This window comes from Myxine glutinosa, chromosome 5 (genome assembly GCF_964187855.1).
Source record: "Myxine glutinosa chromosome 5, kmMyxGlut1.1, whole genome shotgun sequence".
In the NCBI taxonomy this organism is placed as follows: Eukaryota; Metazoa; Chordata; class Myxini; order Myxiniformes; family Myxinidae; genus Myxine; species Myxine glutinosa.
In genome coordinates, this window is record NC_136265.1 from 97,523,131 (window position 1) to 97,548,653 (window position 25,523).

Here is a 25,523-nt window from a genome sequence, read left to right on the forward strand (position 1 = left end):
CTAGTTAGATGATGCTGTGTGTGTGTAGTAGTGTGGAGAAATTGTGTGTGAGGATGAGCTTGAGCAAATGAGGAATTGAATGAAATTGTGTGTGAGGATGAGCTTGAGCAAATGAGGCATTGGTCGGGGATAACCAGAGGTGGTGTATGAGTGGTGTATTGAGGACAGATGGAGCATGTTGAAGTGAATTGACTTGCATGGTGTGCAAGTGGGGAACAGGTATGAGAGCACAAGAGGTGTGCAACAGCGCTTGGTGTGTGCGAGAATATTTGGTGCGGAATGCTTGGTGCAGGATAGAAGGTGTGGAATGCATGGTGCGAAGGAGTGAATGGGGGAAGATGGACCCCTTCATGGATACCTGGAGTGGGTAGTTTAAAAGTCAGGTAGAGGGCTTAGGTAAATTATTGGATATTGACACCTGTGATGCAGGAAGTAGTCGGAAGTGCTTGGATGGGTGCATGAGTCTGTGGAATGGCTGGGCGTGTGGGCTTTGTTGGTGCTGTTACGGGGTCCTCCCCTATCCCCTGGTCTCGGTAAACCTCCGAACCCCGAGAGGGTCCCCGGCAGAAAGATATGTTATCCTTGGTTGAAATCAATCAAATCAATAATGAAACCACACCAAGGGTTATGAACAAATAATAATATTGTTGTGGATTTTGAGAATCCTGTGTTTTTTTTTGTGTAAATATCACCCTCTGAGTAGTGTAATGATTCCTTGTAAATATCTCCGTTTTGTGTGTAAAGGTCAAAGGTCGTCCTCTTAGTTAGTCCATGTACATGCACGTTGGCCACCATATACCCTTCTAAATAGTTATTTCCTTATTATGTGTATTAGTTTAAGGCTGTGTCTCCCATTAATTGACTCTGCATTGCACCGAATCAGATAAGATATAATCCCTTTTCAAGTCTCCCCCAATCCTCTCAGTGCATTGGGCGGTTTTCTTCACCCCAAACTCCATTACGCACGTGGTCAAGCCTGTGATGGTATCTCACCAGCCCTGATTGGCTGGTGGGGGCTCGCTGGCTCCACCTTCTGATGACGAGGGGCGGAGACACGCCTTTCTTCCCCGACTTGACCGCGTGCGTAATGGAGTTTTGGGGTGAAGGTGGTGCCAATAACCCCACCCAAAGTTACTGGCACTTCGAAGATGCCATGGGGGTGTCGGAGGGATCTATCTTATGTCGATTCGATGCAATGCAGAGTCAACTAGTGGGAAACAGAGCCTTAAACTACATAGAATAAGAAATAACTATTTAGAAGGATATATGATTTGCTACGTGCATGTATATGGATTAACTAGGAGGACGACCTTTGACCTTAACACTACGGAGGGTGATATTTACAACAAGATTCATTACACTACACAGTGTGATATTTACAACAATTCTCAAATCCACAACACTGCACCCTCATCCTCTCGGCACGTCCTCGGGCCTATAAAACTTTAACTTTAGTGTGACACGTAGGTGTAGTTCCCTCTACATTTAACCTGACCCTGAGTGTGACAGTTTTAAAACACAAATAAGTATGTCCCCCTGCTGCATTGCACCCTGCCTAACAGATTTACGCCCACAGCTAACCGAATTGCGGAATTGTCTTCAAACTATACATGAACGGTGGGGAGCATTATTTACAATTGACGCTAATTGTATTTACACAACGCAACCCAGGACCTGCGATTGTTCCTTTTGGGGGGGGGGGAGACAGCCTGCGCTGCATCGACGCACCAGCACCAATAACGAGCACCATAAAGGCCCATACAGTACCATAAACGCACCAGTCAGTGCACAGTCACCAGTTCATAATAAAAATAAACAAACCCTGCTGGTGGTCTTGCTCTTCGGCTCCCTCTGCTGGCCAATGTTCTTCCAGATGTTGTCTTTCTTCATGTTCTTCTTGCTGGCGGCCTATTTGGACATAATAATAACAAGAACAGAACGTGTCCATTGTGTTTTTTTATTTAGGGCCCACAGGGGCCGACTAGGGGTGGTTCACCTGTATGCCACGTTACTGAGGTCCGCCAGCAAGATCTCGGGCCATCATGGCCGATTCCAGCAGAGGGGCCATGCCCCAACCCGTGGGGCCATGAGTGGTGCTCAGCCACAGACATGTGGTCCATAAGTGGTGCATCGATGCAGACAGCTGGTTGCGGGGGTTCTGGCACACAATGGCGGACTCCTGCACGCTCCCCTCAGTGCCCAATAGCACGATCCATGGGTCGGGGAAGGAAGACAGAGAGGGCAGGTTAGCGAGTGGTAAGGTAACAAGGGTACACATCAATAAAGGCAATGCAAGGTGAGGTGCGCCTGGAGACCGAGCGGAGAAAAGCTCGTCCCTATCGTACGTCACCCCACCCATCACCTGCTCTACCCTTGCCCTTACCCCATATTTACAACAATCTACACATTTACCAATTCGTCACTACTGTCTCGTCTTCCCCATATTTCCCCTAATACCAAATTCGTCACCACAATCCCTCTAATCCAAAATTTGCCATCACCAATTCATCATCAATCCTCATAAGGAGGGAGAGATGGAACAACAACACAATGTCACACCCACGTCATGATGCGTCTCACAATCCAAACATTTGCACAAAAGTAATAAAAACAACATGGCATGGTGTGGAGCACCGTCGTTACCTCAGGTGAGTGGATGTAGATGGTGCAAGTAGATTTCAATCCTAACTATCCTCTAAATGACTTTAATAGACTTTACACTACCCGGGGTCTTTCCCTGCCAATCCATTGGCAATCTTACTCTATGCGGTTTTAAGAACCAAATTCCCATTGACCAAACTGTGGTGCTTCATCAATTTGGGGTCTCACTCCCCCGATTCAACTCCCTGTGCCTTTGCACAATTTCCGGACCGGGTCATGTGGCTCTCCCAGCAGGTCTACCCACCTGCACACCTCCACCACTGCAGTTGCCTCCGAGCTTACCTGCTCCTTACCCTAACCTATCTAACTGGGGAAGGCCCTCTGGCGCTCTCGCCACTCGGTGTCCTCTCTGGCACTGGACTACCCGGGTCCGTCCTCCGGATCCTTGGGCCCCATCCACAACTCTACCGGCTCCCAGAGCCCACCTGCGGCCTCACCTGGCCGACATCCTCACAGTGGTGGAGTGCCCATTTAACTACACACACTAACAGGCCACACGCCCAGCCATTTCCACGTCACTAATGCACCCATCCAAACACCATTCTTCCACACGCACCACAGATGCCAATATCCAACCACAATTTACCTACTCCCTCTACCTAACTCTTAAACTACCCTCCCCGGGTATTCGTGATGGGGTCCATTCTCCCCATATGCATCATCCACTCCACTCCACAGTTTCCACCATACTCACTCCATACCATCCATTCCATACTCCATATATTACAGACCATTTATTCCATACAACCATGCTCCATACACCTGTATTTGCACACCTGTGCCATCACTCCTAGTGCTTCTTGCACCCTCCTTCCTCCCAGGCCCATTTGCTCAACACAGCACGCAATCACCATTACTCACTCATACACTGCTCCATACACCTGTTCACTTGCACACCTGTGCAATCACTCGTATACCTGGTGCTTCCTGCACCCTCCTTCCTCCAAAGCTCCTTCAATCACTCAATACAATGCACAACCACAATCGTTCCTCATGCACTGCTCCATACACTTACACGCTCAATACAACTCACAATCACAATTATTCACTCATACACTGCTCAATACACTTTCGATCCTCAAACACACGACATCATCTGATCTGACTACTCCCCTCTGAAACTCGCACTTCCCCGTCGCCTCTTTAAACTATTGCGCTCCCTCTTTGTTATCATCCATTCTAACCTCTCTCTGTCCCCACTACCTGTCCAATGTCGCTACTTAAATCTTCAGTTACCTATGGTCAATCTCTAGGTCCCTATACATTATCCAAACTCTCCCTCGGCGAGCTTACACTGCCATAAACCCCATAGCTATTGCTCATGTGCCCCGTGTGAGGGATGGCAGAGTTGCCATCCCACCACATCGGGCACCTTCTGTTATCAATTTGGCTCATCCAATTTCAACCAATCAAAATTTTCCAATCACAAATTCCCTATCCCTACCAAATGTCCTTTAACCTGGAGCCTCGGTGCGTCTTTACATGCTCAGAACCTGGCTTCGCCAAGTCGAGCAATGAATGCGAGTGGTTCGTTGCTGACGGTTGGATCCGTCCGGCATTCGGTGCAGGGATGGGGGTTCGCTCAGGCCGAGATCCCAAGGTCCACCTCGGCGCGGAGCCTTTCGGTCTCCCGCCTGATGACCCGATCTCGCCCTGCCGGAACGCCGCAACCAAAAGGGGTCGCCGTCCCGACCCTTCTTACCTTTCCTTGAACCGGGAAAGCATGGACGCGACCGTTCAGAACGCGGCCCGGCGCGATTCGCGCACGGCGGTTCTTTCAAAACCGCCGTGGTTACAATCCCCGCTGGTTCCCGCTGCACACAAAGCCCGGCACGAACCGAAGGCTTGCTTCGGCTAACCGTCGGTCTAATTGCTAACCCGGTTAACGTCGATGCTTCACCTGCAGGTTCACACGCATACGTGACCCCTTTCACACTCACCGAGCTCGGCGCTCCAACGCCGCCCGTACACCCCACGTACTTCGTTATTGCACTTGTTCTTGTTCCGCTCACAGACTTCGTTACACACCCGACCACAGCACACCTTGGCACACACTCATCGTTCGCACACCTCATCAACACACCTCGTGCCCACTCCTCGGTCACACCCTCTGTGACAACCACGGGTGTGCACTCATCGGCACACCCAATCACGTGCTTCACTACCAACTCAAGCATGCATTCCCACACGTGCTCGACCATTCCAGGTGTGCATCCTTTCGTTCCAGGTGTACATCCTTTCATTCCAGGTGTGCATCCTCTCTCACCTACTACAACCAACTCGTGCTCCGTATCACTCTCACAACTCTCACCACCACACTCGGTCGCGCATTCACCCTTACTCTTGACAGCGCACTCTGTAAGCAAGCACCCCTCTGTTACACACCTTTCTCATGCATCCTCTTGTGCACACTCTTCTGTTACGCCCTCCATAACACTCACCACAGGTGTGCACTCTTTCGTTACATCCTCTGTAACACTCCCCACTACGCGCTTCCATGTGCCCCCCCACACCCGCGCCAACACCAACTCACTCTCGACAGCACACTCACTCCTCGGCGCGCACTTTTTCCTCACACACCCCATAGTCGGACATCCTCGCACACCTCCTCCTTCACACTCTGTACCTGTCGCACACCTTACCAGCGGCCTCTCACGAACACCCGGGTCTACACCAACCCCCAAGCCGACTGAATCTCCCCTCACACCATATACATTTCCGAGTATATCGCCACTCACCTCGGCACCTCGTCGTCGCTCCTCTTCCGCCACCTGCAAACTCTTTATTTGGTGAGTGAGCACATAATCATGATTTGAACACAGACCTTGTACATATTCCATCACCTCCTCCTTTATCTCTCTCTTAGTTTCCCTCCGTCTCTTCTTAATTTCACTCACCCCCTCTTCCACATCCTCTAATTTTTGCTTCACCTCTTTCATTTCCCGGTGCGCCCCCTCAATTTCTTCCTCTAATGCTACCTTGGTCGTTTCTATGTGCGTCCTCACCTCCCGTTCTTTCGTCTCCATTACTTCTGTTACCTCGTCCAACCTCTTTGTCAACCCCTCATGTACCATCTGACATTCCCTCTTTGTCGCTTAAGTTCCTCTTTTATCTCTTTCTGCGTCGCCTTCAACCCCACGATTACCGCAGTGTTCTTCTCCACTTGCTCCCCTAATTCCTTTTGTCCCACCGTCAGCTGCTCTACTTCCCTTGTCAGATCTTCTATGCCCCCCTGTAACCTAACCGTTCTATTTCTCACCTCTTTCTCCATATGCTCCTCACCTCGCGTACCCCCGCGAACTCCTCGCCCACACCTCGTCTGATCTCCTCCCCCATTTCTCCCATCTCTTTGGTAGATGCTGCCCCCATCTGTTCCAAATCATTCCTCTGGGCATCCAATTTGGTTTCTAACCCGATTTTCACCTCCTTTATCTCATCTCCCATCTGTTTAATTTCCCAGGCGGATTGCTCCCCTATTTCCCTCAATTTGCCTTCCATTGTGTTTTCTAACCCCGTTAACCCATTCTTCACCCCTTTCATCCCGTTGTCTAACCCCTCAAATTTATTGTCTAAACCCTCAAATTTATTGTCTAAACCCTCAATTTAGCTTCTAGCCCCCCGATTTGATTTTCTAATCGCTCCCCCATCCTTTGTTCTAGCCTACCCAACCCGTCTCTCATTCCCCCGATTTGATTTTCTAATCCCTCAAATTTATTTCCCAACTGTTCATTGGTACCCTTGGCTTCATCCCTCATTGCTCCCATTTGGCCTCCCAGTTGCTCACTCATCTTGGCCATAAGGGCCTCCATTTGCAGCATAAAAAGGTTCAAATCCACCGGTGCTGCTACGGTCACGGGCGCGGCGACATTTGGTGCTGCTGCAACATCGTGCGCGAGGGCGCCATCTCGTGTACCTGATACCCCCTCAACCACATCACCATTGCTCTCTTCCTCTCTCTCTCCCCGATATACCTTTCCCTGGGGTCCTGGGTCGACTCTAACCCCTCTTCTGACTCACCCACCAGCATCCGATCGCCTTGACCATCCATGGCACGATTTTAAATTTAGGATGTTAAATAAAATTGTGGGCCACTCGTAATTTGAGCGCGCTAAGCGCGCTTCAGGTCCGGATCTCGCTCCTGGCACCAATTTGTTGTGGATCTCTCCGTCGGCCTCTTTTCCCCTTATCGAGGGGGGATTAATCCCATCATCTATGACTGACCGACGTGGTCCTGAAGCTGCACAGCTCCCTCCGGAGAGGCAGGGGTGCAACCCCGTTCGCGACCGCGGACAGATGTTAATTGCCGAGCGGTTTAGCAACCGCGGCACGAACCATTAGCAGAGACTAAACCCAATCCTGAAACGTTGGCCAAAATCGCACCACACGTTTTCAATGGGGAAATCACAAAGATGACCGGACGAGCATGAAGAAGAAGAACGAAGGTAGGAAATACAAATATAATTTATTACCAATATTTACGTACACAATCAAAAGAACCAAGGAGAAGGAAAGATAAGAAAATAAAGACAGAAAGAATGGAAGGACCAGAAGGACACAGTGCAAATATTAACTTATACAAGCTTACTTATACCCAGGGACAAAACACACAAAACAAACTCACTTACACAAAAGGATGGAATGGCAGGAATGGTTTGGGACGGCAGAGGAGGGTCCAGGCAGATGCTAGGCGTCGAGATCCGGCTCCAAGCGCGCGCTCCGATCCACGCTTTTGGGGTCGAGGCGAAAACCCGGCAAACACAGCTCCGCTTCGGGCTGGCAGCGAGGAGCCGGCAGCTCCACGTTTTCGGTTTCACACCGGCAGCTGTCTCACGCGTCCTCCGCCTCCTGCGTCTCCGACGCTCTTTTCCTACTCCGCAGAATCTGCCTCTGGTTCAGCGCACCTCCCTCAAATCCCTCTCTCCGCTTCTCCTCAACTGGACTCATGCACTTGTTCTTGTAATGACTTGCGCGGGCGCTTTTATAACGCGCCCTTGGATCAATCCGTGCCACTCCCGTGATGGTATCTCACCAGCCCTGATTGGCTGGTGGGGGCTCGCTGGCTCCACCTTCTGATCACGAGGGGCGGAGACACGCCTTTCTTCCCCGACTTGACCGCGTGCGTAATGGAGTTTTGGGGTGAAGGTGGTGCCAATAACCCCACCCAAAGTTACTGGCACTTCGAAGATGCCATGGGGGTGTTGGAGGGATCTATCTTATGTCAATTCGATGCAATGCAGAGTCAACTAGTGGGAAACAGAGCCTTAAACTACATAGAATAAGAAATAACTATTTAGAAGGATATATGATTTGCTACGTGCATGTATATGGATTAACTAGGAGGACGACCTTTGACCTTTACACTACCCAGGGTGATATTTACAACAAGATTCATTACACTACACAGTGTGATATTTACAATTCTCAAATCCACAATAGTATATATATATATATAAACGTATGCGTATGCCTAAAAACGTATGCGTATGCGTAAAAACGTATGCGTAATATAACAAATGTCATGAAATATTTACATTTTGTAGTCCATTGTATAATTTAAATAAACATAAATGCAAATTTCACATGTGGAAAAAGTAAGTACACCCCTACATTTATCACTACTTCAAATACCTAAAATTAGAATCAGGTGCACCAGCTCATGTGCAAATTATTAGAACAACGTTAGAGAGGATCTTGGAGGAACCTGTCTTATTTAAACCTCAGACATTTAGTTTGGTTTGATCTTTGTTGTTGAAGTGTGCGGCGTCACCATGCCTAGATCAAAAGAGCTCTCTGAGGCCTTCAGAAAGAAGGTTATAGATGCCTGCGAGTCTGGGAAGGAATTTAAAAAGATCTCCAAACAATTTGAAATCAATCATTCGACTGTCCGGAAGATCATCTACAAGTAGAGAAGATTCCAAACAACTGCCAACTTGTTCAGGCCAGGCCGCCCCAGCAAGTTCAGCCCGAGAGCAGACCGCAAGATGCTGAAAGAAGTCTCTAAGAACCCCAGAATGTCATCACGGGACCTACAGGTAGCTCTTGCCACTGTTGATGTCAAAGTGCACGAGTCTACCATTAGAAAGAGGCTGCACAAAATTGATCTACATGGGAGTGTGCCAGGAGGAAACCTTTACTGTCCAGAAAGAACATCAGGGCAAGACTAAAGTTTGCCAATGAACACCTTGGCAAAGACCAGCACTTCTGGAACAATGTGCTCTGAACAGATGGGTCAAAGGTCGAGCTATTTGGCCACAGTACCAGAAGACATGTTTGGCGAAAACCAAAGTCAGCATTTGACCACAAGAACCTGATACCAACTGTAAAGCATGGTGGTGGAAATATTATGGTTTGGGGCAGCTTTGCTGCATCAGGGCCTGGGCAGCTCACCATCATAGAAGCCACTATGAATTCTTCATTGTACCAGAGGGTGCTTGAGTATGATGTGAAGCCATCTGTCGGAAAGTTGAAGCTCAACCAAAGGTGTACCTTGCAACATGACAATGACCCTGAACATACCAGTAAATCCACCAAGGAATGGCTGAAAAGAAAGAAATGGAGGGTTCTGGAATGGCCAAGTCAAAGCCTGGATCTAACTCCCATCGAAATGTTGTGGGGGGATTTGAAACGAGATGTGCATGCAAGAAACCCCTCAAACATCGCACAGCTGAAAGAATTCTGCATGGAGGAGTGGGCAAAAATTTCTCCCAGTCGATGTCAGAGACTGGTAGACAGTTATAAGAAACGCCGACTTGAGGTTGTTTCTGCCAAAGGGGGCAATACCACCTATTAGAGCCAAGGGTGTACTTACTTTTTCCATATGCGAAATTTGCATTTATGTTTATTTAAATGATACAATGGACTACAAAATGTAAATGTTTCATGATATTTGTTATATTATATCACCTTTATCTATCAATATTGTTGAAATGAAGATCAAATAGCTGTATGTTGAAATATGTTGAAAAAGTCAAAACTTTCCATGGGGTGTACTTACTTTTTCACGTGACTGTATATATATATATGCATATATACATGTATATATATATATCCACAAAATACGATGCCTATCCCTCTGAAACGACGTGTGGTGAGGCACGCGGAGCATGCCGAGTCACACGAGTATGATCAATTAAAGAGGCTGAATAGTTTGTGACTAGTGCATGTCATATTAACTGTAGCATCCCCACGCATTGTGGTGATGAAAGAAATAATTCTGCACAATGTTCTGGATGATAAATATTAATGTTGATATCGCCCATAAAAATACACGGTGTTTTTTCTCCTTTCATATTTTCTCGTGTTCAAAGCAAACTATTTTGAAACTCAACTATATCTGTATTTGGTTTCCTATATACAACTCCTATAATAACCTTTCTTTTTTTAGTTTGTGTCTGAAGCCAAATCCACTCTGTGTGCACATCACTTTTAAAAATCCTATATTTAATTGACTAATTAATATAAGCTCCAACCGCTCCTCGCCTTGCAACATTGCAGCAATTTAATTCCAACGAGTAACCTTCTAGACCTAACATATTTGGTGATGAAACTTTCCATACTTCTGATACACCGATGATATGGAAGTCTTTCTTCACAATGTTCATATAATAATCTGAGACCCTCAATATTTCTATTGAATGATGTATTGATGTGGGAAACATTAAATGCATTCTCACATCCTTCATTTAAGGCTGAATTAAAACTATTCAGACACACTTTGAAAAACTTGATATTCAAAGGATTATTGTCATCAACATCTCAAATCATTAAAAAAAAAAAAAGTAGACATGGGGTACAAACGTTGTAAAGTCATCACACGAGATGAAATCCAAACTCCTCTCATTTCACATCCTCAATGCCAACATCAAACAAATCATCAGGAGTATGCAGCGTTTTGTTGGAGTCATCGGTCATTTTGCAAGTGATGTTTCCATTCTTGGTGCTGACCCTTTTCACTGAGGGGGCCTTCCTAGCTGCACTCAAGACAGCATATCTCATATGAGTAAGATCTCTGTTGATGAAGACCTCTCTTGATGCCTCCTTCCCTTTCAGTTTGAACCTGTTGTAAAAGAGTTCATTTCTCCTTCTTCTGGTGGAAAAAGGTACAATTGTCTGTCTTGGTTTTAGTGCAATGGCTTGATTTCCTCTGGGAGGTGGGCCAAGACGATGGCAAGTTCAAATATCGGCAAGAGAGAGCCATCCCTTTGTGTCTGTCGCTACCTTCAGAACATTTTCCATCAAAACCTCATTCTCCTCTTCTGACTCTGTGAGACCAGTGATTCTTAGGTTGTCTTTCCTCATCTATAGTTCAAGTTCATCCTGCTTAAATGTGATCTGAGAAGAAGACTATTCACCTCCTCTCTTGATACACAAGCATCTTTGACTGCCTAACAGCCACTATGGCTGCTTGCAAGCAGCCTGCACCGCATTGATGGTGATTTGTGACAGCATTTCTCTGTCCTTGATGTCTCCAAACTGATCCATTACATCAGCAACATCAATGTAAAGGCCCGTCTGTTTCGTTTCGGTCATGGCCGTGGACGATTTGGATGATTTTTCCAGAACACTGTATGAGATTGCTTGTTTGGGGCGGAGAAGCCACTTGACATGGGCCCTTCAAAACTTTTCCTGGAGCTCCACTTTTTATGAACCATGGTTATAGTAACACGACATGGTCGGTTCTCTCCAGCCTCTCGCCCTTACTATGCAGCTGGACAGCCTCCCCGGCAAGTTATGCCACGTGCCCCACCTCTACTTCGATGGCCTAAAGTTCTCCAAAACCCACGAGTTCGTAGTCCTACCACAAATACACAGGCATGGTTTGTGTAAAATGCACATTGGCAAGTGTCACCGAACTGGGGAGTGGTGTGGGAGGGTGGGGTGGAGCATGCAAGCCAAATTTTGAGCTTGGATCAATTCACCCAGAGGCCAAGGTGATGAGGAAGAGGTCTGGACATGGTAAAAACTCGCCCTGGCTTTGAATCCGAAACAACAGGCATTAAAAAGCCAAGTGGATGTTTTGAAGAAGAATCCTGAGGAGCGACGAATCAAGTCACTCCCGAACAAGTGTTCATTGCACTGCCCCTGAAAAACAACAGGGAACACCAGGCCTTTTTCTTGGCCTCATGAATCAACTTTTCACCCTCTTTCTTTGTCTCTAACCTGGACTTGCATGCAACGACATCACAGGCGACGCATTAGTGTCCACGTCGCTCACTCTAGATGAGCACCAGATGTGATGATGACCTTCTGAAAAGAAACCCTGCGTTATGATTTAATTGCGTTTAAAAAAAATTCCACAATGGTGGATGAATTTCTCAGACAAACATTATCCTCTTCAACGTTAGGTGGAAGATTTGAACAAACCATTTGATTTGAATATACATTGTTACCTCTGCCACCAAAGGTGGATTGAGGTTATGTTTTCACCCCTGTCTGTCTGTTGATATCTCAAAATGTTATGGATTGATTCGGATAAACCTTGGTGGACAGGTTGGGTGTGTGACAAGGCCACACACTCAAATTATTAAGTGATTCTTCAGCATTGAGAGATGGGGCCAAAAACGAGATATCGCACGATATCTCAAACAGTTATTGACGGATTCCAACAAAACTTGGTTGATGAATTGTGTGACCAGAACAGGCCGATAAGATTTTGCAGATCCTGCCTATCATGCATTTCACATGCAAATTCACATTTATAAAAGCTGTTAATTTAGTAAAATAAACCATGAACTCTCACTGATAATTGGATCGATTTATCCCAAATTTTGAATATTGTTACGGACACGACTTAGATGTTGCTTGACCGAGCGGAATGGCCGCCGTGTTCGCACAAGTTACCCGATTACACTCGAACGTTGGCCGAATCGCGCTATGCTAAATCAATGAAGGAAAGGACACAACGGCTGGGATTAAGGCAACGACACAAGGGGTACAGTTCTCAAGACCTCCGGAGGAGGATATAATATTGGTTATGCAGAACGGTTAGATTACACGGCAAGAGGTAAAGCACAGAAAGATAAGCACTTAGACACAGTCTTATCTTAATCCTGACAGACCACAGACAAACGGGACAAGACTGACTCACACGGGGATTGATGGCAGGGGAGGGCAGGCAGTCGATAGCTCAAGGTGCACCTTGGCTCAGGGGCAGAATCGACCCGGTCCGGTCCAGAGAGGCGGGGAGGTATTGTCGCGCTGGAGGTGGCGTCCTTTTCTCTCCAAGCTGAGGCGCATCTCACGTCACCTCCGTCTTCCTGCGCATGTCCAGCGGGGAGTGACACGCCCTCGGCTCGTTAGCTCCGCCCCAGATGGAATCGGTCCGCCGCTTCTTATTGGGTGCGGGGGGTTACCGGGCTCCGCCCTTGACGAGGAGCTGACAGTGAGCCCCTGCGTGGTAACCCCGTCGGAGCACATGTTCAATGGCGGCTAACCAAGCCGGAGTGAGGACGCACACTCCCCGCGCCGCCGCCGCGCCGCCGCCGCTGTTGTTGTTGTTGGTGTTGTTGTTCCATGAGGAAGAGATGCGGGGAGGTATTGGGAGGTCCTAAACTTACTAACGGTGCCATACAATCACATTCTGGTGCAATGAAGAGTCAGAATTAATGGAAACGAGTCCTTAACTGACATAGACTAAGAATAACTAGCAAGATGTCCTATAGTTGTCTACGTGAGATGCGGTGAACCTGGGCACGACATTTAATGGGGGAAAAAGGGGAAGGTCGGGGCTACAGAGTGTTGTTTACAGACAATGGGACTAGGGAATGGGGGATTAGGGATAGTTGGGGAGTATTGGGGAAATAGGGGAATATTTACAAGCGGATATGGATGGAGGCCAAATCCCATATCCGCAACATTGCACCCTTCTCTACCTCGGGGCGTCCCGACCCGATAAATTTTTACCTACGTTAGTGTGGCACTCAGATGTAGTTCCCTCTACTATTAACTCAACCCTGAGTGCGACAGTTTTACAGATGTTCACAAATGAGTAAATATGTCCCCCTGCAACGTTGCACCCTTCTCCTCACCGAAACACACCCACAGGATAACCGAATCGCGGAAAGAATCCTCAAACTAAACATACAGCCGGTAGGGAGCATTATTTACACAAGACTACACTGATATTTACACTACGATCCAGGACCTGTTTTTGGAGGAACACATGCAGATGTTATGCATAGAGAGAGAGCACGCATGCCAGCATCGATACACCAACCTACGAGTGCTCTGTGGCCCTACGGCCTTCAATAATGTGCAGAGCACCCCATCCAAGCACCAAAAGCACCACCCTTATTCATACAGTCAGCACCATCCGGTGCACCAATAAAGTGTTCAATAATCACCGGTGGTGTCACAGCCGGCCGATGTTCTGCCGCTGGTCTTGCCTTGGAGCCCACTTGGTGTTCTGGCTTCCTTCAAAAATAAAGAAAGGCGCCAACCGCGTCCATTTCTAAATTGTGGCCGTCAGGGGGGCCAACTATTAGTGGTTCACCTGTATGGCATAGGTGCCACGTTGACCCATAGGTCCATCAACGGGTGGTGCTTGCCCGCAAAAGAACTGCGGTCCATGGTGGGCGGCCACAAACATTGCGGTCCATATGGTGTATCGATCCAGGCAGCAAGCAGCGAAAGTGCAGGCCCACAACTGCGGAGCCAGCACCTCTCTCTCCTCTCTCTCTGCCCCAAAGCCAGATCCTCGGAGGTGGGAGACAAAAGAAAAAGACAAGTGAGTAAGGTGGTAAGGGCGCAAAAGTGCACGCAATACAAGATGATGCACACTGGGGGCACATGGGAACCAGGTGAGACAGGTACGTTCCTACCGTACGCCCCCCCCCCCCCCCCCACCAGGTAACCTACATTGCCCCTCCCTTACCCCTTACTGTATCCACAAAACACAACACTACCCATAAACATCTACTTTACAAATCAACAAACGTCCCTACTGTCTTCCCCGTTCCTCCCATAAACCAAATTCGTCTTCTCTCCCTCCTAACCAATCAAATTTGCCATTTCCAACTCTCATCAAAATTTGCCATCACCAATTCATCATCAGTCCCTCCTAGGGAGGGAGAGATGGAATCACCCCAATGTCTTATCCACGTCGTGATGCGTCTCACCAATCCACACAGCAATTCTCATTTCCTGCACACAGAACAAAGAAAACACAGGTGTGGAGTCATCATCATCACCACAGGTAAGTGGCTGCGTATGGTGCGACAGGTTCATCAATCCTAACTATTTCCTAAATGACTTTAACAACTTTACATTACCCGGGGTCTTTCCCTGCCAATCCATTGGCCAACTTACACTATGGGTTCTAAAAACCAATTCCCATTGACCAAACTGTGGTGCCTCTCAATTTGGGGTCTCACTCCCCCGATTCAACACTCGGTGCTCTCGCACAATTTCCGGGCTGTGACCTGTAGCTCTCCCAGCAGGTCTACCCACCTGCCCACCTCCACCACTGTAGTTGCCACCCGAGCTTACCTGCTCCTCACCCTAACCTAACTAACTGGGGAAGGCCCTCTCGCCCTCTCACCCCCTCAGTGCCCTCTCTGGCACGGGCTGCCCGATCCACACCCGGGATCCTCAGGCACCCACTGACACTAACGGCTCCCAGAGCCCACCTGCGGCCTCACCTGGCCGACATCCTCACAGTGGTGGAGTGCCCAAACCAACTACACACACTAACAGGCTACACGCCCAGCCATTTCCACAACACTAATGCACCCATCCACAATACCATTCTGCAACCGCACCACAAATGCCAATATCCAACCACAATTTACCTATACCCTCTACCTAACACTTACACTACCCGCCCCGGGTATCCGTGATGGGGGTCCACTCTTCCCCCATTCACACCTTCGCACCATCCACTCCACTCCACAATTTCCACCATTCTCACTCCACGTATTCCACACACCTGCACTTGCACACCTGTGCTCTCACACCTGGTGCCACCTGCACCCTTCTCTCCCCAAGCGCATTCGCGCTGATCCACAACACTCACTACTCATACACTGCTCCACACACCTGTCCAGCTCTCACACAGCATCATCTCATCTAACTACTCCCCTCTGAAACTTGCGCTTCCCAGTCTTCCCTTTAAACTATTGCGCTCCCTCGTCATTATCATCCATACTAATCTACCTGCGTCCCCACTACAGGTATCAGTCACTATCTAAACCTTAACGTTACCTAATGTCATCTTCGCTAGATCCCTAACAATATCCTAACCCACCCGGGCTAGTTTTCACTGCCATCAACCCCATAAACTAGTGCTCCTTTGCCCCACGTTTGTGAGGGATGACAGAGTTGCCATCCCACCACATCGGGCATCTCCCACTACCAATTTTGCACATCAAATTTCAACAAATCAAAAATTTGCCAATCACTACTCATCATCTGCCAATCATTACTGCCAATCCTTTGCCAATCATCAAATTTGGTTTTTTGTTCTAATTTTGGGGCCAAAACACTAACCTCATCACACAGTCTACTCACTAATGCCTCTCGGTGCGCCAATTCCTGTCCAAAGCCCGGCTTCGTAAAGCCGAGCAATGAATGCGGGTTGTTTGGTGCCAGCGGCTGGATACGTCCCGCATTCGGGGCAGGGACGGGGGCTTACCCGGCCCGAGACCCCACGCACCACCTCGGCGTGGAGCCATCCCATGGCCCGATCTTGACCTTTTTTTTTTTTTTTTTTTTTTTTGTATACAAGATCGAGGCTCGTGAAAGAGCGAACATTAATCACACAGAAAGACAAACCGACACATAAAACATATAACATTGGGAGCGGTAGTTATTGGATCACAAACGACGGACCGCTGAGAGAAAAACAAAGCCTCAAGGTTGTACAGTGCACACTGTACAAGGCCTCAAGACACGACACGGCAAACAGACGATCAATTTATGAAAGATAAACACCGAGAAACAACCAAAGTTGCACACAATAACTTCACACACCGAAAGATAAATACAGTTTCGACAAAATACAATTGTGAACAGACTTAACTTCGAAAAACGTGGAGACCGTGTGGAGCTTCGAAAATCCCTCCCACCGTCTCCGAGATCTCGCGAGATCTCCGCGAGACCTGCCGGAATGCCTCAACAAAAAGTGGTCGCCATGACGACCCTTCCTATCGGGCTGCCAGCTCCGCCTAGTGGAGCACGGACGCGGCCGTTCAAAGCGCGGCCCGGCGTGGATCGCGTACGGCGGTTCTTTCGAAACCGCCGTGGTTCGGATCCCCGCTGGTCCTCGCGGCACGCGAAGCTGCCCGATGCGCACCGAGGGCCCGATTCGGCTACAAGTCGTTCTAACCTCTAACCCGGTTACCGTCGATGCTTCACCTGCATGCTTACAAGCATACGCTACCCCTTTCTTGCTCCTACCTCCTGCTGTTTCCATGCTCCTCGTCGTACCTTCTCTAACACACCCAGGTACACTCATTCCACTCCCAGCCTTGGTCACACACCTGACCACCGAACACCTTGGCACACATTCGTCGCTCGCACACCTCACCAACACACCTCTTCGCGCCCCTTCCTCGGTCACCTCCTCTGTGACAATCACAGGTGTGCTCTCACTCGCACACCCAACCACGTGCCTCACTACCAATTCCAGCGTGCATTCCCACTCACGCTCTACCATTCCAGGTGTGCATCCTACCATTCCAGGTGTACATCCTCGCTCACCTGTCACAACCAACTCACGCTCCTTGTCACTCTCACTACTCTCACCTCCATTCTTGACAACGTACTCACCCTTACTCCCGACAGCGCACTCTTTCCTCATGCACCTGTCCATTACACACCTTTCTCGCGCACACTCTTGCGCACACTCTCCCATCACACCCTCTGTAACACTCACCACAGGCGTGCATTCTTCCTTGCCTTTGACAGCGCACTCTTTCCCCATGCACCTGTCCGTCACACACCTTTCTCGCGCACACTCTTGCGCACACTCTCCCGTCACACCCTCTGTAACACTTACCACACCGCGCTTCCATGTGCTCCCTCGCACACGCGCTACGACCGACTCACTCTCGCCAGCACCCTCACTCCTTGGCACGCACTTTTTCCTCACACACCCCAGAGTCGGACTTTCTCGCACACCTCCTTTTTCGCTCCCCAGACCTGTCGCACACTTCACCAACGGCCTCTCACGAACACCCGGGTCCATCTCGACCCCCAAGCTTCTTAAATCACCTGGCGCATCATACGCACGACCATATTGGTCACCACTTACACCGGGTCCTCTTTCTCTTCGCTTCTCCTCCATCACCTGCGAATCCCTCATCCGGTTAATGAGCACATCATCACGATCCGAACACAGACTTTGGACCAATTCTTTTATCTCCTCTTTTATCTCTTTCTTATCCCCTCTCCGTCGCTTCTTAATTTCGCTCACCCCTTCTTCCACTTCTTCTAATTTCTGCTTCACCTCTTTTATTTCCCGGTACGTCTCCTCAAGCTCGTCCTCCAAGGCTACCTTGACCGTTTCCATGTGCGTCCTCACCTGCCGGTCCTTCGTCTCCATTACCTCTGTCACCTCGTCCAACCTCGTTGTCAGTCCCTCACGTACCATCTGACATTCCCTCTTCGTCGCTATCAAGTCATCTTTCAGTTCTTTCTGTGTCGCTTTTAACCCTCCTAATACCGCAGTGTTCCTTTGTACCTGCTCCACTAACTCCGTCTGTCCCACCGTCAGCTGTTCCACCTCCTGCGTCAGGTCCTCTATGCCCCCTTGTAACTTTACAGTCCCCTTTCTCACCTCCTTCTCCATGTGCTCCTTACAGTGCCTCACCTCCTCGCGCACTCCTCCGACCTCCTCACTCACACCTCTTCTGATCTCTTCTCCCATCACTTGCATCTCCTGCCCAGATGTCACCCTCATCTGCTCCATTTCCTCCCTGTGAGCATCCAGTTTGGTTTCTACCCCCATTCTGACCCCCTCTATCTGCTGCCCCATTTGTTTAACTTCCCTTTCCGCTTGGTCCCTCATGTCCCTCAATTTGCCTTCCATACTGTTTTCTAACCCCTCTAACCCCTTTTGCATCCCTTCCATTTGATTCTCTTGAGCGGCCATTCTGTTTTCTACCCCCATTAACCCCTCCTGTATTTCCCCTAATCTATTGTCTAATCCCTCACCGGTACCCCTCGCTTCGTCCCTCATTACCCCCAATTGCTCACTCTGAGCCCTCGCTTCGTCCCTCATTACCCCCATTTGGCCCTCCAATCGCTCACCCAATCGCTCACTATCAGCCCTCATTTGCTCACTATTAGCCCCCATGTCCTCCCTCAATTTCTCGCTATTCTGGGGCATAAGGGCCTTCATTTGTATTTAAAAAAGGTTCAAATCTACCAGCGGCGCTACTACGGTCGCGGGCGCGGTCGCCGTGGCCATGTGCGAGGCGCCATTTTGCGCGCCCGTAACCTCGTGCGCGACGACGCTATTTTGCGAACCTGCCACCCTCACTGCTTCGCTCTCCTCTTGTCCCTCAATTTGGTCCTGGATCGACCCTGCCTCACTCTCCTCTACCGGAACCCAGCCGTCTTGATCTGCCATAGCGCGACTTTCAAAATTCGGGTTTTTATTTTTGTAAAACGCAATCAAATTTCGCCGTTATAATTTCGAGCGCGTGAAACGCGCTCCGGGTCCAATCTCACTCCTCGACACCAATTGTTACTCTAATAGTACAATTGGTGTTCCAAAATTTGGGCCTAACAAATTTAGTCCCAGGTCCGAATCCAACTCCTGACAACCAATTGTTACGGACACGACTTAGATGTTGCTTGACCGAGCGGAATGGCCGCCGTGTTCGCACAAGTTACCCGATTACACTCGAACGTTGGCCGAATCGCGCTATGCTAAATCAATGAAGGAAAGGACACAACGGCTGGGATTAAGGCAACGACACAAGGGGTACAGTTCTCAAGACCTCCGGAGGAGGATATAATATTGGTTATGCAGAACGGTTAGATTACACGGCAAGAGGTAAAGCACAGAAAGATAAGCACTTAGACACAGTCTTATCTTAATCCCGACAGACCACAGACAAACGGGACAAGACTGACTCACAGGGGGATTGATGGCAGGGGAGGGCAGGCAGTCGATAGCTCAAGGTGCACCTTGGCTCAGGGGCAGAATCGACCCGGTCCGGTCCAGAGAGGCGGGGAGGTATTGTCGCGCTGGGGGTGGCGTCCTTTTCTCTCCAAGCTGAGGCGCATCTCACGTCACCTCCGTCTTCCTGCGCATGTCCAGCGGGGAGTGACACACCCTCGGCTCGTTAGCTCCGCCCCAGATGGAATCGGTCCGCCGCTTCTTATTGGGTGCGGGGGGTTACCGGGCTCCGCCCTTGACGAGGAGCTGACAGTGAGCCCCTGCGTGGTAACCCCGTCGGAGCACATGTTCAATGGCGGCTAACCAAGCCGGAGTGAGGACGCACACTCCCCGCGCCGCCGCCGCACCGCCACCGCTGTTGTTGTTGTTGGTGTTGTTGTTCCATGAGGAAGAGATGCGGGGAGGTATTGGGAGGTCCTAAACTTACTAACGGTGCCATACAATCACATTCTGGTGCAACGAAGAGTCAGAATTAATGGAAACGAGTCCTTAACTGACATAGACTAAGAATAACTAGCAAGATGTCCTATAGTTGTCTACGTGAGATGCGGTGAACCTGGGCACGACATTTAATGGGGGAAAAAGGGGAAGGTCGGGGCTACAGAGTGTTGTTTACAGACAATGGGACTAGGGAATGGGGGATTGGGGATAGTTGGGGAGTATTGGGGAAATAGGGGAATATTTACAAGCGGATATGGATGGAGGCCAAATCCCATATCCGCAACAATATCATTGGAAAGACCCAAAGTTCTTAACATTATTGTCCTCTATATTTACAACAATAATATATTTTTTCTTTAATGCAGTGGACCAAATACAAACGTAAATGTTCGGCTTGGCTGTATTTGTCTGAATGATGTTATGAGTATTGAACAGAATCTGAAATCTTTTTCATGGGTCCTGTGATATTGTATTTACAGGTGAATCCACTGAATGTAAAAGGGAGACTACACCTAATTTTACCAACGACGCAGCCACTCACCCGCAGGATTCGCCAAATGAAATGATCAACAGGACTTGCTACAAAGACAACAAACCTCATAAGAAAATGTTTGCAGAGAATAATATCCGTAAGGCTCACAAAGGAAAGACAACATCTTCCGTTAAAAAACACAACATAATTCACAATGATGAACGCCCATACAAATGCACAAGTTGTGGAAAATCCTTTGTTCATTCATCCAACCATAAAAAACACATGAGAATTCACAATGGTGAGCGCCCATACAAATGCACAATTTGTGGAAAATCTTTTAATCAATCATCCACTCTTAAAACCCACATGACAATTCACAATGGTGAGCGCCCTCACAAATGCACAACTTGTGGAAAATCTTTCAATCGATCATCCAGCCTTAAAACACACATGAGTATTCACAATGGTGAACGCCCATACAAATGCACAATTTGTGGAAAATCTTTTAATCAATCATCCACTCTTAAAACCCACATGATAATTCACAATGGAGAACGCCCATACAAATGCACAATGTGTGGAAAATCTTTTAATCAATCATCCACTCTTAAAACCCACATGACAATTCACAATGGTGAGCGCCCATACAAATGCACAATTTGTGGAAATTCTTTTAATCAATCATCCACTCTTAAAACCCACATGACAATTCACAATGGAGAACGCCCATACAAATGCACAAATTGTGGAAAATCTTTTAATCGATCATCCACTCTTCAAACACACTTGAGAATTCACAATGGCGAATGCCCGTACAAATGCACAATTTGTGGAAAATCTTTTAATCAATCATGCACCCTGAAAAGACACATGGCAATTCACAATGGTGAGCACCCTCACAAATGCACAACTTGTGGAAAATCTTTCAATCGATCATCCAGCCTTAAAACACACATGAGTATTCACAATGGTGAACGCCCGTATAAATGCACAAGTTGTGGGAAATCCTTTGGTCATTCATCCCATCTTAAAACGCACATGAGAATTCACAATGGTGAGCGCCCATACAAATGCACAATTTGTGGAAAATCTTTTAATCAATCATCCACTCTTAAAACCCACATGATAATTCACAATGGAGAACGCCCATACAAATGCACAATTTGTGGAAAATCTTTTAATCAATCATCCACTCTTAAAACCCACATGACAATTCACAATGGTGAGCGCCCATACAAATGCACAATTTGTGGAAATTCTTTTAATCAATCATCCACTCTCAAAACCCACATGACAATTCACAATGGAGAACGCCCATACAAATGCACAAATTGTGGAAAATCTTTTAATCGATCATCCACTCTTCAAACACACTTGAGAATTCACAATGGCGAATGCCCGTACAAATGCACAAATTGTGGAAAATATTTTAATCATTCATCCCAACTTAAAAGACACATGGCAATTCACAATGGTGAGCACCCATACAAATGCACAATTTGTGGAAAATCTTTTATACAATCATCCAGCCTGAAAACACACTTGAGTATTCACAATGGTGAACGCCCACATAAATGCACAATTTGTGGAAAATCTTTCAATCAATCATCCACTCTTAAAACCCACATGATAATTCACAATGGTGAACGCCCATACAAATGCACAATTTGTGGAAAATCTTTTAATCAATCATCCACTCTTAAAACCCACATGATAATTCACAATGGAGAACGCCCACACAACTGCACAATTTGTGGAAAATCTTTTAATCGATCCTCCAATCTTAAAACACACTTGAGTATTCACAATGGCGAATGCCCGTACAAATGCACAAATTGTGGAAAATCTTTTAATCAGTCAGCCCACCTTAAAAGACACATGGCAATTCACAATGGCGAGCACCCATACAAATGCACAATTTGTGGAAAATCTTTCATTCAATCATCTAACCTTAAAACACACATGAGTATTCACAATGGTGAACGTCCATACAAATGCACAATTTGTGGAAAATCTTTCATTCAATCATCCAACCTTAAAACACACATGAGAATTCACAATGGTGAGCGCCCATATAAATGCACAATTTGTGGAAAATCTTTTAATCAATCATTCACTCTTCAAACCCACATGATAATTCACAATGAGAACGCCCATACAAATGCACAAATTGTGGAAAATCTTTCAATCGATCCTCCACTCTTGGAACACACTTGAGAATTCACAATGGGGAATGCCCGTACAAATGCATGAGTTGCGGGAAATCCTTCGGTCATTCATGCACCCTTAAAAAACGCATGAGAATTCACAATGGCGAATGCCCATTCAAATGCACAATTTGTGGAAAATATTTTAATCCGTCATGCAACCTTACATGATACAACCTTACAATGCACATGAGAAAATACGATGGTGAATGTCCATTGTGATGAAATGTGAAGAGGAAGATTTGGTTGTGCGATGATAGTTGAAGAGTGATCTATAACGAAGTGAAGTGTGGAAGGGAGGTGGAGTTTGCTGCTCTTCTGTATTCTGTAGGCGGACATTTGAGAAAGGTATGATGGGATGTTAGTTGTTACTGTGTGCTTGTAGATGAGTTGGGAATGCTATTTCTTTCTTTCTTTGTAGTTCTAATGATTCTTTTATTTTGTGTTATAGGGTATGTGGAGATAGATTTCAATAAAGCCTCATATCTGGGAAAGAGGTCTCGACTTGATTTCATAACAATTTATTGAAATCTATCTCGACTCTCAAGTGCCATGGATAAACTTCTCAAACCCAAGAGGTTCAACGGAGACCCGAATGCAATGAATGCCATAAGCAATGGACGCACTGGATACGGATGGTCTTTAGAACTCTACATGGAAGCCGTACCTGACGTCTCGAACCGACAGAAGTTGAATATCCTCATTTGCAACGTGTCCAGCGATGTCTTTGACTATTTCTCCCACTGTGACACCGATGAATATTCTGGTCAAGCTCTTGTCAGAAGACTCGGATGGCCCACTGTTTTGGCCACTCAGCGCGTGTGCAGGGCTTCCGCGGCACTATGGCAAAGCTCAAGAGGGTTTTGTGTGGTGAACTTGGTAGCTGATGATATATTGTATACGGATGTTAAGATGATGGTGCTGCAGAATCTGTGCTCCAATGTTCTCCTTGGAGATGATTTCTTGAATCGGCACGGGCGTTTAGAGATGAAGTTCGATGGTGAACAATCCTCTAACGTCTTCTCGGTATGTAGCTTTGCGGAGATGTCTATCGAGCCTCCGTCGCTATTTCCGTGTCTGACACCAAATTGCCGTCCGATAACTGCAAAGTCGAAGTGATACTCGCGCCCGGATGCTCAATTTATCGCTGATGAGACTAAGTGGTTGCTATGTGAGGGTATCATCGAACTGAGCAACTCACCTTGGAGGGCTCAATTGCACGTAGTCAATAACCCTAATCACTGGCAGCGAATGGTCATCGATTATTCTCAAATGATCAATCGATTTATCCAACTTGATGCCTATCCGCTCCCCAAAATGGACGACATGGTCAGGGGAAGTATCTACCGACAGGGTATTTACCACATTAGACATTTGAAGTGCTTATTACCAGATACCTATCAGGGAGACGGATCGCCCTTACACCGCCTTTGAATCGGGTCAGCGGTTGTACCAATTCCGCAGGATTCCCTTCAGGGTCACTGACGAGGTCACTTGCTTCCAACGGGCGATTGATGACATTATATCCAGAGAGCAGCTAAAAGATGTATTCGTGTGTGTTGACAATGTCACAGTCTGCGAACTTGTGGCGGTTCATGGACGATTGGACGTGGCTCAGAAATACAATCTGACCTTGAACGAGGATAAGCGTAGCTATTCAGTCAAAACAGGAGATCTCTTGGGGTACACCGTGACCGGAGGGGAGATACAACCTGATTCTGCTCGGCTGCAGCATTTGCTCGACATGGCCCCTCCCGTTGACCGTGCTGTGTTGTGCAAAGCCATGGGTCTGTTTGCACATTATTCCAAGTGGGGCCTGTGTTTTTCAGAGAAGATCAGACCACTGGTAGAATGGAAAATATTTCTCCTAACCTTGGTCGCTAAGGCTACCTTTCAACAACTGAAAGACGACATAGCGAGTGCTGTTGTGACCTCGATTGATGAGACTGTTCCTTTCATGGATGAGACAGATGCCAAGCACAGTGCTATCATGGTGACACTCAATCAAGCTGGAAGGCTGGTCACATTCTTTTCTTGGACTTTGTCTGACAGTGAGTAGCGACATTCTGCTATCGAAAAGGAAGCTTATGCAATCGTAGAAGTGGTCAGACGGTGGCGCCATTTCCTTCTCTGCAAATATTTTCAGCTGATTACGGACCAGCGGTCCGTCGCATTTATGTATGCCGGTCGGCACCCGTAGAAGATTAAAAATATGAAGATCGCTCGCTGCCATGTTGAACTTGCTGACTTTAGCTTTGACATTGTGTATCAACCGGGACGAGATAATCTGGCTGCTGATGCTCTATCTCGACCTGTCTGTTCAGGGATGACCTCCGACGAGTTACGTGTTATTCAGGAATTGCTTTGTCACCCAGGGGTCACTCGAATGGCCCACTTCGTGCGGAGTAGGAATCTGCCCTTTTCTCCAGAAGAAGTCCGGCATCCATGTGAGACGTGCTCTGGAATTATACAATGGTATAACGGAATTATACCATTAATAATTCTGGTATAACGGAATTATCTGGAGAGCTGTGTCCATGGGCTTGAAAACATGTGATTTGCCTCCTCAGCTGTGGGTGCGCGTATTGCCTGAGGCTCTGCATGCTATTCGTTC

The 25,523-nt window shown here is 47.6% G+C and overlaps 1 protein-coding gene across 1 annotated transcript in view; it reads left to right on the plus strand.

Moving 5' to 3' along the window:
- The window catches only part of LOC137427329 (uncharacterized), a 111,317-nt gene extending 87,914 nt beyond the window's left edge, over positions 1-23,403 (plus strand). The window contains exon 6 of the mRNA XM_078778385.1: positions 20,707-23,403. Coding sequence (XP_078634511.1) covers positions 20,707-22,919 — 2,213 coding nt within the window. The 3' untranslated portion in view covers positions 22,920-23,403. The remainder of the gene's footprint in view (positions 1-20,706) is intronic.
- The last annotated feature ends 2,120 nt before the right edge of the window (positions 23,404-25,523 follow it).